Source organism: Theropithecus gelada, chromosome 16, assembly GCF_003255815.1.
Source record: "Theropithecus gelada isolate Dixy chromosome 16, Tgel_1.0, whole genome shotgun sequence".
NCBI lineage: Eukaryota > Metazoa > Chordata > Mammalia > Primates > Cercopithecidae > Theropithecus > Theropithecus gelada.
The window spans coordinates 9,786,695-9,803,675 of NC_037684.1; the positions used below are offsets into that span (position 1 = coordinate 9,786,695).

The 16,981-nt window shown below is 39.1% G+C and overlaps 1 protein-coding gene across 3 annotated transcripts in view; it reads left to right on the top strand.

The window, feature by feature from the left end:
• Nucleotides 1–358: 358 nt before the first annotated feature.
• Nucleotides 359–16,981, top strand: part of TAF15 (TATA-box binding protein associated factor 15) — a 38,186-nt gene continuing 21,563 nt past the window's right edge. The window contains exons 1-7 of one of the 3 annotated variants that reach the window (XM_025361443.1): nucleotides 359–474; nucleotides 8,440–8,479; nucleotides 10,455–10,506; nucleotides 10,595–10,679; nucleotides 10,763–10,868; nucleotides 13,354–13,547; nucleotides 14,673–14,793. In XM_025361443.1, the coding sequence (XP_025217228.1) occupies nucleotides 468–474; nucleotides 8,440–8,479; nucleotides 10,455–10,506; nucleotides 10,595–10,679; nucleotides 10,763–10,868; nucleotides 13,354–13,547; nucleotides 14,673–14,793 (605 nt within the window). In that variant the 5' untranslated portion in view covers nucleotides 359–467. The remainder of the gene's footprint in view (nucleotides 475–8,439; nucleotides 8,480–10,454; nucleotides 10,507–10,594; nucleotides 10,680–10,762; nucleotides 10,869–13,353; nucleotides 13,548–14,672; nucleotides 14,794–16,981) is intronic. The other 2 variants (XM_025361444.1, XM_025361445.1) reach the window with 2 other exon arrangements.

Genomic DNA, 16,981 nt, shown 5'->3' on the forward strand with positions numbered 1-16,981 from the left:
ACCATTCGAAATTGTAGGGAAAGAAAAGCTTTGCATAACCAAATAGTCTGTGTTTATAAGGTCCCTCCTCTTTCGTTTCCTAACCGCAAATTCCATCAGACCCACTAAAGTGAGAAATGGGATTGTAAATAAGACGGAGCGAGAAGGTTCCGTCTCCTCCCCGATCGTGATCTTGGCATTGGTACTTTCTCTTCTCAATTCCCTCTCAATAATGGTACGGCTAGCGGAGGGGGGAATAGAGGGGCCTGAGAAGGCCTCAGGGCTCGGCGGCTAGTACCAACGCAGAAACACCCCTCCTGCCGCGGCTTTGTGGTACCACCCGCTGTCCGCTGATTGGCTGCCGGAGCGCCGCAGTCCGCCTCAGCCCGCCGCGCCGCCCTCAGTACAGCTCCGGCCGCCGCGCCGCCTGGCTTTCGTATTCCTTGTTCTCGGCGGGCTGTGGGGCCTTCGCGCCGCGGCCGTTAGTCATGTCGGGTAGGTGACTCCTTCAGCGAGCAGCGGCAGCGACGAGAAGGGCCTGGCGGGGTTGGGCTGTCTTCCCGCCCACCGGAGGGCCCTGAGGAGAAGCCTCCGGCCCTGAGGGAGGCTTGGGGTGGGGGGGCGGCCGCTGCCGCCGCCATGTTGGACTGGAGGCACGCACGCTCCCAACGCTCTCCGGCTGCAAATCACGGCGGGAGCGCCTCGGGCCTCTTGTGTTTTGACCCTGTCCTTGGAACCCGAGGAGACTTACCGTTCCCGGGGGAGGGTGTGTGTGAGTCGGGGGGCGGAGGCCGTCTACGCCATCGTAGGGGCGGGGGGAGCCGAGATCAGAGCATCAGCCTAAGAGAAGCGGTGCTTCTGGTTCTCCGCTCCGCCTCGGATCTTTCAGCGAGGCCTCGGGCCAGTCATCTCGCCGCCTCGTACCTCAGTTTTCCCATCTGTGAAGTGGAGCTGGGCCTGCCTGACTCACCCATTCATCAGGTGGGGGCCTTGACGCTCTGGGAGCCCTTTCAAAGGACGTTGCCTTACACCAAATCGTACTTATCGTTATTCACTCTGCAGTAACCACCCGGACTGGAGTTGGGGGTGTTTTCCTAGTAATTCAGCTTCCTCTTCACCTTCCTGCCATTCGTCTTCCCCTCCAGTTTGTCTCCTGAAAGAGTTTGAAAGTGAGCCTTGTCTGTCTATTATTGAGAAGTTCCTGTAGGTGTATGTGGCATTTACCTTAAAACATGCAGACCGAAGGAAAGGCAATCTTTTTCCTCCCACGAAGCAGTTAACTTGGCAGAGGCCACCCATTGTGTGGAAGAGAAAGAGAGGCATTAGTCTCTTCAGGGCAGCCAGTTTGGATCCTGCTAAACCAGAATAAAAAGTCTAGAACATGGATGTCCTCCTGCTTTAGCAGACCTAGCTGATCACACAAGGTCCTCTACTGTTAGACTGCATCACGGGCCGCAAAGACCCAGGTATCTATCCACTTGCTAGAAACCCTCATGAGAGTTAGATACCTCTTTTCTGCTGGAAATACAGAACATTTCCTGAAACCATATGGTTGAGGTGAAACAGGCCTTTTGCAGTCTTGTGTTTTGAGTAAGGCCAAACCTGCCTAGTGTTATAAAACCAGGCAAAAAACCCAGGTACCCAGTCTTGCAGGATAGAAGTGTGTGATCAAAATGAAGCATCGATCTGAGAAGACTACAGCTTAGCGGGAACGTTTGGACAGGAGCATGCCGTACATTACTTAGATTAATGTTGATACTTAAGGAGCCAGGATATTGGTTTGTTTTTGAGGGGTGCCCATCTACTTTATGTAAGAGGCTATAAACTGCACTTCTTTCAGTTTCTGCTTAATCCTTGTTCAAACAAGTAATAATTTCTTATTCCAAGTAGACATTGGTATATCTTTTACTAGGTACATAATTTGGAATGAATTCTGATAAAGCTGCTTAGAAGTACTTACAGTACACCCTCACAGAGTGTGTCATAATCTACCCATGGTTTAAACAGAAATTAAAATTCTACCCTTGTGGAGAAATTTACCAAGTTTTAATGGTTTGTTTCACTGCTCATTAAAAACTTTTAGCTTGTATTGATCTTTAACATAATCATTGATATAAAACAATGGCTTCTGTGGAAAGTTAAAGTTTTAGTGGTTTGCTCTTTGTAAAATACAGGCTTTTTCATGTATCATATTAGCATATAAGCTGGCTTAATCGTTAGTACTGATCTTGAAGCTACTAAGACACCAGATATTTGTTATTTTGTAATTTGAGTTTTTTTTTTAATACGAAATTGGCTTTTCGATGTGTGAAAAGGACTACTTATTAGATGTGTGTTTTTAAATTAACATTCAGTTAATTAAAACTAGACTTTATATTCTTAGGCTTGGTATACTATTTATATGTTTTGTAATAAGTGTATAAAAATAATACCTTTGACTTTGTATAAAAATAATGCTTTTGACTTGCTCTTTGATGCATGTTTATTAAAATCCCCCAAAACAACTAATGCCATTAATAATTTTAGTTAAGTCCTTTAAACATTCCAGACTACATATGTTTGATATATCCAGTTTAATATATCCAATTGACTCAACCACTCCAAAAAACCTAATAAAATATAAGCACTTAAGTAATCAATAAATCAAAATTGTAGAAATTATAAGTCAGAGTCTTATATTCAGATACTGTTTACAAATGTGAATTATCTAACACCTTACAAATTCAGATTAGTTACACACATAAAATTACAAAGTCAAGATACCTTCTCATTCTGGCAGCATGGCAGACCACGATTAACTTGAAAATCTATCTACAAAGATTTTTAAAAATGCGAAAACTAAGGACAAACCCCCAGTACCAAAAATGAAGTAGGAGGCAGCATGGTAGGCAAAGAGCTAACTTGACAGTTACACTGGAGAGGAAGGTGTACACCTCTTTTAGAGACCTGAGTTTTATTGCTCAAGTAACTGCATAAGGACCAGAGATAAAACGTATGGACCATTAATGACAGGTAATGGGAACTGAGACTCTTAACACAAATTGTAGACTTAATGTGTTATGGAGTCGAAGGACTGCACGTTTTGTGAAGGAATGAACTGGAGAAAACCTTAGTACCAACATAAGAGATAACAAGGTAGCATGGACATTTAGGCTCCAGGAAACCTTAAGACAAATTAATGTAAAAATGGTTTCTGGGCTGGTAATACTCTTGGTGTTTCTGTTAAAAACATGAAAAACGGCCTGACGTGATGGCTTACGCCTGTAATCCCAGCACTTTGGGAAGCCGAACTGGGTGGATCACCTAAGGTCGGGAGTTCAAGACCAGCCTGACTAACCCTGAAGAAACCCCGTCTCTACTAAAAATACAAAATTAGCCAGACAGGGTGGCGCATGCCTGTAATCCCAGCTACTCAGAAGGCTGAGGCAGGAGAATCGCTTGAACCTGGGAGGTGGAGCTTGCGGTGAGCTGAGATTGTGCCATTGCACCCCAGCCTGGGCAACAAGAGAAACCCATTTCAAAAAAAAAAAAATCAAAAACATTTTCTGGAGGACATTTCACAGTTTAGGTGACAAGGAATTTCAGATAAAGCAAGCCTTGCAAAAGATGTGTTCATAGTAAATTGCAGAGCTTTAGGAAACATTTCACCGAAATGAGAGTCAATGACAGGATTAGAGCCTCTAACATTATCTGAGAGAATATTTTTATGTTTAAAATTGTTAAAAAAAAAAAAAAAAAAAACCTAAAGGAAGGAATCAACCCTAAGATTAAGGTGTTGGCCGGGCGCGGTGGCTCACGCCTGTAATCCCAGCGCTTTGGAAGGCCGAGGCAGGTAGGTCACCTGAGGTCAGGAGTTCAAGACCAGCCAGGCCAACATGGCAAAACCCCGTCTCTACTAAAAATATAAAAATTAGCCAGGCGAGGTGGCAGGCACCTGTAATCCCAGATCCTTGGGAGGCTAAGGCACCAGAATCGCTTGAAGCTGGGAGGCAGAGGTTGCAGTGAGCCGAGATCGAGCCACTGCACTCCAGCCTGGGTGACAGAGCAAGACTGTCTCAAAAAAAAAAAAAAAAAAGATTAAGGTGTTAATAAAACAAGCCACATAGATTTGAAAAAGAATAAAGTAAAACGTTTAGAATTAGAAAAAGTGAGTAAGTTGGATAGCAGACCTAGTAGAAGAAAGAATTACAGATATAATGGATGTGATTTATCTTTCAGATGTGGAAGGTAGTTTTCAGAGGCTGAGGTGGGTAGATCGCTTGAGTTCAGGAGTTTGAAAACAGCCTGGGCAACATGATGAAACTCCCATCTCTACAAAAAGTACGAAACAGATCAGCTGAACGTGGCAGTATGCGTGTGTAATCCCAGCTACTCGGGAGGTTGAAGTGGGAGGATTACTTGAGCCCAGGAGTTCGAGGCTGCAGTGAGCTGTGATTGTGCTAAGCACTCCAGCCTTGGCAACAGAGCAAGACTCTGTCCTGCAAAAAAAAAAAAAAAAGAACAACTATGGGAAATAGATTTAAGAACTCCTGTCATACATCTAATAAGAGGTTGAGAAGGATAAAATGGAGGAAGAATCAATAATTTCCAAAGTAAATGAACATTTTGAAGTGAACACTAGTTTAAAACATGAAACAAATTCATACCTAGATACATTGATGTGAAAATGCAGGTTATGAAATACCAATAATCTACTAGAGAAAATAGGAAGCAGTGGTATGATTGATAACAGACTAATTAAATATTTTAAGAAGCTGGAAAATAATGAAATGATCCTTAGAGTTTAGAGAGAAAGTACTTTGAATTTTCTTTTTTCTGGGTTTTTTTTTTTAATGGAGTAGCTGGGACTGACAACAGGTGCACACAGCCTTACCTGGCTAATTTTTAAAGTTTTTTGAAGAGATAGGGTCTTTCTGTATTGCCCAGGCTGATCTTGAACTCCTCAGCTCAAGCAATTTGTAAACACCAACTAAAAGGTGAATTTTTTTTTTTTTTTTTTGAGACAGAGTCTTGCTCTGTTGCCCAGGCTGGAGTGCAGTGGTGTGATCCCTGCTCACTGCAAGCTCCGCCTTCCAGGTTCACACCATTCTCCTGCCTCAGCCTCCTGAGTAGCTGGGACTACAGGTGCCCACCACCACACCCAGCTAATTGTTTTGCATTTTTAGTAGAGACAGAGTTTCACCATGTTAGCCAGGATGGTCTCATCTCCTGACCTCGTGATCCGCCCACCTCGGCCTCCCAAAGTGCTGGGATTACAGATGTGGGCTACCGCACCCAGCTGATTTTCTTTCTTTTTTTTTAAGTTATGTTACTAGCCAAAATAAAGTTCAGATGTAATGTTAAAAGGAAATTCACCAGGAACATAGGCCTATACTTTTATGTGCCTAATAATATAGAAAACAGGCCAGGCTTGGTGGCTTAGCACCTATAATCCCAGCACTTTGGGAGGCTGAGGCGGGTGGTTCACGTGAGGTCAGGAGTTTGAGACCAGCCTGGTCAACGTGGTGAAACTCCATCTCTATTAAAAATACAAAAACTAGCCGGGTGAGGTGGTGGGCACCTGTAATCCCAGCCATTCAGGCGGCTGAGGCAAGAGAGTTGTTTGAACCTGGGGAGCAGACGTTGCAGTGAGTCAAAATCCTGTCACTGCACTCCATCCTGGGCGATAGAGCGAGACTCTGTCTCAAAAAAAAATATGTGTGTGTGTGTGTATATATATATATATGAATACACTATATGACAATAGATCAGGTAAACAGTAAGAATATGACCAAACATTATTAAGACTAGACCAAACATTAGTAAAATATGAGTGATACAGCTAATGAGCATAATGTTATAGTCTGATAGAATTCACTTGAAATTTAGAAAATACATAATTCTTTTCAGGCACACAGGGGACCTGCCAGGGGGGAAAAACAAAACCAGAAATCCGAACAAATACCAAGAATAATAAAATAACTTTTCTGGCTGCAGTGGAGTATTAGGAAAAAACACAAAGAGAATCAAAACTGTACACTTTTGGAAATTCGAAAGCACTTTAAATAATTCATAGGTCTAAAAAAAAAGCACAAGTGTCAAATAATCACAACAGTTGTTTGGAATGCCCTAATTTATAAACTGATTTTCTCTGGTGAATATAAAACGTCTACACTTTATCACTCAAGAATTTATACCAAGGATCAGATTTACTAGTCAGTATGCTTATTTCTAGATCATCTTGGAGTTTTTAAGCTAGCCAGCTAAAGAAGTTAGATTTATAATTTCAGAGGGCTGAAATGACTAGGTTAAGATTAAGGACCTTACTGTTAGATTTGAGATAGGGTTACAGGACCTATGAGCTGTACCCTACTAAAACTTTGCCTGAACCTAAAGAAAATATGCTACGATTATATACTTTGTCACTGGGAGAACCTACATCCATGCTTCAGGATATAGTTTAAAGCTTCATGCATCCGCAAATATCTTGTTTTACTCATTGTTTTCCCCCTATAGCCCTTTTGATCCTTTGATTTAGGAGAATCTGATTTCCTGTCATTTCATAGAGGCATCTAATCTCTTAATGTCCTAATTAGATTGTGTATTCTTCTGTGATTTTTCTTATTTGGTTGTTAGCTACAACTCTAGCTATCTTTTCACGGGACTGGCAATGATTTTAGCTAGTTTTATGCCCTCCATATTCCTAGTAGTAGTTGTGTCAAGATTTCATTTAATAATCTTTTTTTTTTTTTTTCTTTTGAGACAGGGTCTCGTTCTGTCGCTAAAGCTGGAGTGCAGTGTTGCAATCTCGACCTCCTGGGCTCAAGCAGTACTCCTGTCTTGGCCACCCAAAATGCTGGGATTACAGGGATGAGCCACTACATCTGGCCTTCATTTACTATTCTTAAAATTAAGCGTTAAAATCTTGTTTGGTCTAATTGGAGAGCTATACTGCAGAAAAGTGGCAAATTTGGTATCACCCACTTATATTCGGTGGCAATATTTTCATATTGTAGCTTTTTATAAATTGGATGAAAAAGTTTGTTACAGGGACATATTGTATAATTAAATTTTAAAAAGAGGAAGTTACTGAGACCCTGTCTCTAAAAATTAAAAATAGCTTGGTGTGGTGCTGCACACTTGTAGTCCCAGCTATGCAGGAGGCTGAGGCAGGAGAATGGCTCAAGTCCAGGAGTGAGCTGTGATGGTGCCACTGCACTCCAGCATAGGTGACAGGAAGACTTCATGTCTTAAAAAGAAGAAAGAAAAAGTTACCAATTTCATTAGGTTTTGGTGAGTTTTAGAACAATTTGACAGCAGTGATTTTTTCAAATTGAGTGAGGTTGGGCCTGATGGTCAACAGTTTGCAACTTAGAGCCATTTTCTGCGGTTGCAAAAGTGTTTCATATAAAATTGCTTTTATGCATCACATACTTAGGTCATTCATTTGAATCTGAGTAAAGCCTAAAGGATAGATAAATAGAACCTCTTCACTAATTTTTGATATGATCGACACTTTGAAGTATTGAGAACAGCTCAGAGTTCAAATTCTGTATTTATTTTTTATATGTTACCATCCCCACCCCACCCCACCTTTTTAAAATTTTTTTTGAGAGTCTCTTTCAGTCATCCAGGCTGGAGTGCAGTGGCACAATCACAGCTCACTGCAGCCTTGACCGCCCCTGGATCAGGTGATCCACCTCAGCCTCTCAAGTACCTGGAACTACAGGCACATGCCACCATGCTCAGCTAATTTTTGTATTTTTTGTAGAGATGGGGTTTCGCCATGTTGGCCAGGCTGGTCTGAAGCCATCCACCTGCCTCAGCCTCCCATGGTGCTGGGATTGTGTGAGCCACCATGACCGGTCCCTTGGTAGTTTTTTTAATTGCTCAATTGAAGCTACAAGCAGATATTGCTGACTTGCTATGCCAATTGGCTGAATCCCTGAAAGCTTGGTAAAATCAGAATAGAGCAACTAACTTAGCTGCTTTTTTTTTTTTAGCAAGTCTTTGGAAATATTTTTGTTGGTGCTGACAGCCAAAGCAGTCCAGTACAGAGGAATGGTGTATATCTTGGGGTGGTAAGGATATACAAGTAGATGTAATCCTGAGGATGTCATAGTGCATGTCTTTCCCTTTTTTGGACCTGATTAGTTTTAACAGATGTCTTTTTATATATAATAATATTGCTTAAGCTCTTGAGTCTGTTTAAAGAATGGATTTTCACTGATTTACATTTGTTCACTGGCTTCTTGTGACCCTCAGCACACATGTAGAATAGTAGTTTGCAAATATGTCGTTATTGTAAAAAGTAAATACTATTTGTACAAATTTCTCGTTTCATAGTATTTAACTTGGGTTAGTTTTTCTTTCTGCAATTCTTCACGTTTTCTTACCATATTTCTTCTATATGAGCTAAAGTCATCCTTTGAAGGAAGCATAATTTTAAGTAAGATTTAAAATTCTTTTTATGTGTTCTAGATTCTGGAAGTTACGGTCAGTCTGGGGGTGAGCAGCAAAGGTAAAGTATACATACATTTTAATAATATGAAAGGGTATAACTGAGGTGAATTTTGTCAAGCTTCTCTTGAGACTTGATGTCTGGATGTCATAAGTTAATTAAATATTAACTTGTCACAGAGTGAAGAGGGTCAGTGTAAATAGGTGCTGTAAAACATTTATTCCTTTTCTGTTTTTCTTTATGTTTTGAGACAGTTTTGCTGTGTTGCTCAGGCTGGAGTGCAGTGGCTATTCATAGGCAAATCATAGTGTACTACAGCCTTAAATTCCTGGACTTAAGCAATCCTCCTGCCTCAGTCTCCCAAGTAACTGTAATCTCCACTACAGACGTGTGCCACTGCGGTAGGCTTCTTCGTTTTCTTAAATCTGTCTGCATCAATGAATATACCTCCTAGAGATTAAAACAAATTTCCTTGATATTGTAAAGTTTATGTTTTATTTAGGAAATCTCTTAGAAGAAACAATTATTAAAGAAATTTAATGCCAGACACTATGGCTCATGCCTCTAGTCCCAGCACTTTGGGAGGCCAACGTGGGAGGATTGCTTGAGGCCAGGAGTCAGAAACCAGCTTTGGTAATATAGCAAGACCTTGTCTCTAAAAAAATTTTTTAAATTATCCAGACATGGTGGTGTGTACCTGTAGTCCTAGCTACTTGGGAGGCTGAGGCGGGAGGATCACTTGAGCCCAGGAGTTCAAGGTTGTTACAGTGAGTTATGATCATGCCACTGCACTCCAGCCTGGGTGACAGAGCGAGACCCTGTCTCAAATAAATAAATAAATAAAATTTAAGCAATTGGACTCAACAGTTTTTTAGAGAAAGCGTTTTATGATGGTGTGTAATATGTTAATGTGTTTATTCAGAGCATATGTTTTTTAAATACCGTAAAATAAATATTTAGCGTTGTTTTTTAGTGTGCTTGCCATGCTCACAATAAAAATAAAGTTCTATTTTTATGTGAATGTATATATGCAGTGGGCTTCTCTTATGAGAAATACAGACTTCAACTTACAGGATAAATGTTTTATAGCTCAGTGTGAGGTATTCAGAATAGCACCTCAGATATCAAATTTTAAGCTTCTTGAAAAACAAAACTGATTTGACTTTTTTGATCTCATGAGATAGTGCTAACTTCCTAGTAGGTATCTAGCAGAATGTTTATTTGATGAAATATATTTTCAGAAGTTAAGGAATCTTGTTAGCACTTGATACCTTTAAAATGATAAAAAAAAAAGTTTTGCAAATGTTTTAGTTTTCTTTGGATATTAGGAAGTCATAGTATAGATTCAGAAAGTTTGTTTCTGACCTGTTAGAGCTTATATACTATAAAATTAAAATTCAAATCCCAGGAGGGTACATTTATTTAGTCAGTCAACAAATATTTATTGAGCTATGTGCCAGGCCCTGCTACAACACTGAGGATACGGCATAATTTCATTCTATAACTGTACTCTAGAGATAAACATGCCTCTAATTATTGAGGCTTTTAAACTGGACTTCTAGTGCCTCCCTGTGCATCTTTTAGGAAGTTAAAGACATTTAACTAAGGCAAATGGTAGGAAAAAGTTAATCTGTCAAGATGTAATTAAATTGAGTAAGGTATTCATTTTTTGTGTAGTCATCATTTTTGTGCTTCAGATATTTATTATAGGTCTTGCTATGTAGTTGTTATTACCCCACACCCAAGCATAGTTCTCTTGGAATTTTCTAGCTCTGATCAAGTTTTGTTTCTGCGAGACTGTCAAAACAAAACTTTGGGGTATTTGACATTCAGGAGATCTGGGAGTGACTTCATATATTTCTTTAACAGTCTTTGGTCATCACCTTTCAATTTAGACTCTAGAGACAGGCAGATTGATGATTTCTCAGCAAAGAAGCTTGTATTTGAGTTGAAAATTGAAAATGCAGGCAAGGTCTTCATTTAAACTTTTAAATTTTAACACGTTTCTTTCAAGTACTACATTTTTCTTTTGCAGTTATTCTTCCTATGGAAATCAAGGCAACCAAGGCTATGGACAAGCATCACAAGTAGGTTGAAATATAAATTGTATTCTTCATAAGTAGTTATTTTTATCTTAAGTAGGTGATGAAACTTGAGTATTTACCTAAATTTCAGAGCTATTCTGGCTATGGGCAAACGACTGATTCCTCTTATGGACAGAACTACAGCGGTTACTCCGGTTATGGACAAAGTCAGTCAGGTTGGACTAGTTTGTTAAATTTGTTGTTTCAGAGATTGAAAAATCAGAGCCTTCACTAAATGATATACTCATCTAATCTCTAGGTTATTCACAGTCCTATAGTGGTTATGAGAATCAAAAGCAGAGCTCATATGGCCAGCAACCATATAATAACCAGGGACAGCAGCAGAACATGGAATCATCAGGAAGGTAAGGAAATAGTAAAGTACTGAGATTGTTTTGGGCAGTGGGAATAACACTGATATTAAACAGATTTAACCAACAAAATCCTAGCTTTAGACTTTTTTTTTTTTTTTTTTTAAGGAAAGTTTTAATGAAGTGTGGATTTCAAAACTGTATATTATGGAGAATGTGGAAATAGCATTGTCATTTGATTCTTATTATGTATTTGTGAAATCATTGTTTAGCTATACATTGATGTCCTTAAAAATGTTAGAAAATTTTGGACCTCTGCTTTATACCTGAGATTAAATAAAAACCTGCCTTTAGAATGAGACTTCTCAATATCTGTTTTTAAATTTCCATTTTATTTTTGAACCATTTGAATATATTACCTTTTCTGGGACAAAAATATTTTTTAAAAGGGTCAAAACTTACACATATATCAGATATCCTAAAATGTGTTTTATTTGTTGATATATGTAGGTGAATATTTACTGATAAATTTCAGGTTTTATAAAGTTGTTACCTTTCAGATTTGAAGAGCTGGTACTTAATTTTATGCTATTTACTTAATAATAGCAAGTTACTTTTTGAAAATTGTGCTTTACATTCTGTGAAATGCTTTTGCATTATCTAATGTAATTGATCTTCAGATACCACTATAAAATAGTGTCAGTAATTATTCCCATTTTACAGAGGTAAAGAAATTATTTGGCCTATCAAGTGACGTGGCTAAAAACTGAGGTCTCTAGTGTTTTCTCTCTACGATGAAGACATTTATTCTAAGTGAAAATTAAATAATAATCCCAGCACTTTGGGAGGCTGAGATGGGTGGATCACGAGGTCAGGAGATCGAGACCATCCTGGCTAACACGGTGAAACCCTGTCTCTACTAAAAATACAAAAAACTAGCCAGGCGAGGTGGCGGGCGCCTGTAGTCCCAGCTACTTGGGAGGCTGAGGCAGGAGAATGGCGTGAACCCGGGAGGTGGAGCTTGCAGTGAGCTGAGATCTGGCCACTGCACTCCAGCCTGGGCGACAGAGCGAGACTCCATCTCAAAAAGAAAAAAAAAAAAGAAAATTAAATAAAAGCATTGAGGAAAGATTTGTGAGGTCAAATTACCACCTTTACAGATGTGAGAGTGTTTTGAAAAGTAGAAAGTAGAGTACAAATGTGGGGAATAATACTCAGAAGACATACTACATTAAGAGAATTAACTCCTCAAGCCTTATTGGTTAGTCTTAAATTTAAGGAGAATCCTTTTATAAATGATGTATTTTTGGAAGCATGACCTATAAATGTGGTCTGAAAAGAAATGTTAAGTTTGATTTGACAGCCATTTTAAAATGCTAGGGTTTGGACTGTGGTCGTGTTGTGCTTTCAATAGGGAGTTAGGGAACATACTGATCTTTTATTAGATTGTTCTGATCCTCTGGTAAAGAATAAAATGTAACTATTATGAGATCTTTTTTGTCCTCCCTCCAGCCCATTTTTTAAATAAGTAAACCTATTGGAACTCAAATCCAATTAAATGTTGCCTTTTAATATTCCCACCCTGAGAGCATGTAATTAATACAGTAATATTGTTCTGAAGATACTTAGAATTTTCCTTTTGAATTGATGGAATAAGCAGTCTCATTACCTGATAGACTTCTTTTCAGATAAAAAAATTGCATTACAAAGCAAGTTCCTTTACTGTTTTCTAAAATGTACTATCACTGAAGATGTTGAGAAGACTATACTGTAGGTTCTAAAGATAATTCTAAGAGAAAAGATCTAAAAATATTTTAAGAGATGACGCTTGTTAAAATTAAGTGATATAGAGTATTTTATTGTAACTATTAAAAGGACTCAACTCTTGTGGCATGTTTATTAAAGAGTCAGACATATTCCTGTACTTTGTAGCATCTTTTACTTTTTTTTTAATTCTAGGAGACAGACTGAGCGCGGTGGCTCACGCCTGTAATCCTAGCACTTTGGGAGGCCAAGACGGGTAGATCACCTGAGGTCAGGAGTTCGAGACCAGCCTGACCAACATGGAGAAACCCTGTCTCTACTAAAAATACAAAATTAGCCAGGCGTGGTGGCGCATGCCTTGTAATCCCAGCAACTTGGGAGGCTGAGGCAGGAGAATTGCTTGAACCTGGAAGGCGGAGGTTGCAGTGAGCCGAGATCACGCCATTGCACTCCAGCAGCCTGGGCAACAAGAGTGAAACTCTGTCTCAAAAAAAAAAAAGTTCAGGGAGATAGTAAAAACTGTAGTAATTTTTTGCTTTACTACAGTTTTCAAAGATACATTTTTTTTTTCATAATATAGCACCTCTTCAATGTTAACAGAATTGTCTTTTGAAGGGAATTCCAGGAGACTGCAGATAACTATTTACCATGAGAAGGTAGTCATAAATATGGTTAATGTCTAACTGGTCAGGACCCTTAACATCAGTTTCAGTCAACTTGCTTCAGCAAATGTCATCTTCCTATGAAGTCTCTTAAGTTCTCCATTTCTATTTAGCCAAGGTGGAAGAGCACCTTCCTATGACCAGCCAGACTATGGTCAACAAGATTCCTATGACCAGCAGTCAGGCTATGATCAACATCAAGGCTCATATGATGAGCAGTCAAATTATGATCAGCAGCATGATTCCTATAATCAAAACCAGCAGTCCTATCATTCACAAAGGGAAAATTACAGCCACCACACACAAGGTAAGATTTACTGACCTCTATTAATTATTTTTCCCCCTCTCAGATTTATTTGTATGAATTTCTGATTAAAAGAACCACGGAGGATTTCACCTGTTTGTCAAAATTTAGGGTAACTTTAAAGATATGTTCCCTCTCATGGTAATCAAAATTAGTTTATCAGATTTCTACTTCTGAACTTGGAGACCTCCAAATGGTCATGACTTTTGATGACTGATTACATGAATTTCCTTTTTGTCTCAGTGAACTCTGATCCTTTGACAGTACTGCTGGTACCAGTTCTTTTGGTGTTGGTGGTGTGCTTGATTTGGGGCACTTATTTTTATACCTTTAAGGCCTAGTACATGGTTTGGTTCATAACAAGTGCTTAGTAAACATTTGTTGAATAATTGAATGAATAAGTGAATGAATAAAAGTGGAAGCACATTCACTAATAATCTTCTCTCAGTTTGAAGATTCAGTTATTCCTTGTCCATGCTCAATTTACATTTAAACGTTTCCGAAGTGAAGAAAGAAGTAACTTTTAAGATTGAGGGGCCGGGTGCGGTGGCTCACGCCTGTAATCCCAGCACTTTGGGAGGCCAAGGTGGGTGGATCACAAGGTCAGGAGATCGAGACCATCCTGGCTAACATGGTGAAACCCCATCTCTGCTAAAAATAGAAAACACAATTAGCTGGGCGTGGTGGCGGACGCCTGTAGTCCCAGCTACTTGGGAGACTGAGGCAGGAGGATGGTGTAAACCCAGTAGGCGGAACTTGCAGTGAGCCGAGATCGCACCACTGCACTCCCGCCTGGGCTACAGAGCGAGACTCCATCTCAGAAAAAAAAAAGAAAAAGATTAGTGCTTTTCATCTAAGTTACGAAGGTTCTTGTAGCTAAGATTGTATTTTAATTCATACTGTTCCACATTGCTGTTTTGCCATATCACTTTAGCAGAATGGAATTTGACACAGATATAATTCTGAAAAACATGTAATTCCAGATGATTTTATGATGACTTGCATTTGAGTTGTGTGCACATATGCCATTTTCTATAAGGATATGTGTGGCCTAAAGAGCCATGTAAGATTATTTGAAGCCTTAGAAATGAGAGTGGTTATTTGTGTGTAATATTTTCTTTTTTGTAGATGACCGTCGTGATGTGAGTAGGTATGGAGAAGATAATAGAGGATATGGCGGGTCACAGGGAGGAGGTAGAGGGCGTGGGGGATATGACAAGGATGGAAGAGGTCCTATGACAGGATCAAGGTAAGTATATAGATAAAGATACCTACATTTTTTATTATTCCTCTTTTTTTTTTTGGTGTTACTTGGCTGGATCAATTCCAGCATCTAATTTAGTTAAGAGACTTAAAAAAGGGATTATGTATTGGAGAAAAAAGCAGAAATTAAAACTGTATTTTCAGTCTTAAGATCTCACATAAATGACCTTAGAATTGGCTATGTTAGCAGTTAGTTTATGTGGTACATGTTAAACACTAGTAGAGAAACAACTATGGTTGTGATTAACCACTTGACTTTCCTGCCAGAGCTAGAATCTAAACTCCTTTAAAAGACAACTCTGGGAAATCCAGTGTTTGTATGTAAAAATAAAAGGTAAGTTAATTCTAGATTGAAGGGCAATGGCTATTTCTTAATCTCAAATCTCCTTGGGAAGGGAAAGTATTAGGAGGCAGTAATGGAGTAGAAAGGTGGGGATGGCGAATAAGAGAAAGATTTAATGTAACGAAACTGTTTTGTCCCTCTTCTTAAGTAAATAATTATTGGAATAATTAGTGTAACATCACATAGTAATGTGTGTTTTGTCTTGACTAAGTTGTGTAAAGGAATGTCTTTCTAATTCAGCTTTTCTTTTCTCCATGCTAGTGTTACCAGGTTTTGGTATTTATTTACTTACAGCATATGTTATGAAGCTGGTTTTAAAATTGGTTTTAGATACATCTGTAAGTTTACTACTTTGACCATAAAAACAAAAATGAAAAAGTAGTTGACATCTGTCCTCAGAAGAAGTTTGCAGGTTGCATATTTGTGTGTAAATACACAGGCTAAAAGGTAATTTATGTTCCTTGGGAATTGAAATGGTCAGTGGCCTGTTGCTGAAACTTATCAGTCATATATCAGCACCGGTTCATTCTTTTGCACCTTAGGGACCATCTGTCCCCTGAGGTGACCTGAGAAACAACCAGTTGCCCACAGACTGTTACTTCTTCAAGCCAGGATTTGATTTCACTGCCTTGTATTTCTCTATTTTTAGTGTACAGTGGTTTGATTTTATGGAAAACCTAAATTTTAAACATATTTGAAAAATGTTATAAGACTTGGACATTAAGTCTGTTGATTGATAGCCAAAGTCAGTTTACCAAAGTAAAACAAGTAGGTTCTATGCCTCTTCATTGTCGAAGAGCAGTCTGCCATCATGTGGATATGAATGGACAATGTAAAGTGACATGGTGCTTACTCTCTACCTAATAATAGCCTCCATCCTATCCCAAACAAGATAACCAACAGGTATATTTAATTTACCAGTTAATATGTTTTGGATAATTGGCTGCCTTGAAATGCTTTATGTTTTATAGTATATCATAGCTTTAGTTTTCTTCATAAGGAAATTACAGTTATATCCTCATCGATTATTAAAGTATCACTGTGTCTAAGAACGGAGGAAAAAGATAGGGAATAGGTAGGGAAGTCATTATAAATATATTTTCATTGGCCGGGCATGGTGACTCACGCCTGTAATCCCAGCACTTTGGGAGGCCAAGGCGGGCAGATCACGAGGTCAGGAGATCAAGACCATCCTGGCTAACACGGTGAAACCCCGTCTCTACTAAAAATACAAAAAATTAGCCAGATGTGGTGGCGGGCACCTGTAGTCATAGTCCCAGCTACTCAGGAGGCTGAGGCAGGAGAATGGCGTGAACCCAGGAGATGGAACCTGCAGTGAGCCGAGATTGCGCCACTGCACTCCAGCTTGAGTGACAGAGCGAGACTCCGTCTCAAAAAAAAATTTTTTTTTAATGTATTTTCATTTGTGACTCATCTTGTGACTAGAAGGTTGAAAGGACTTTGAATGATCCTCCTGACAAAGAAGGGAAGGAGTACCTTAACCAACTGTGGGGTCCAATTAAGTACTTTTATAAACTCCTGGCAACATACTTCATATAATTTGTGGCCTAGATACTGACTTATAAACTAAGTTTTTTATTTTCGTTTAATACCCCTTCATACAAAATCATATGCAGAAGTCCAGTATGTAGTTGGTCAAAATGATGCTGATCTGGTTTCAGTGGGGGGGAAAGATTGGCTGAGGAAGGGATCTTCAGTCTTGCCTTATACTCTGTTATTTGTTGAGATGTTCATGAAAGGCCTTTTTTAGAAATCCATGTGGATGCCGATTACTCTTATATTGAGTTGGCAAACTGTGTGAAAGGCCAGA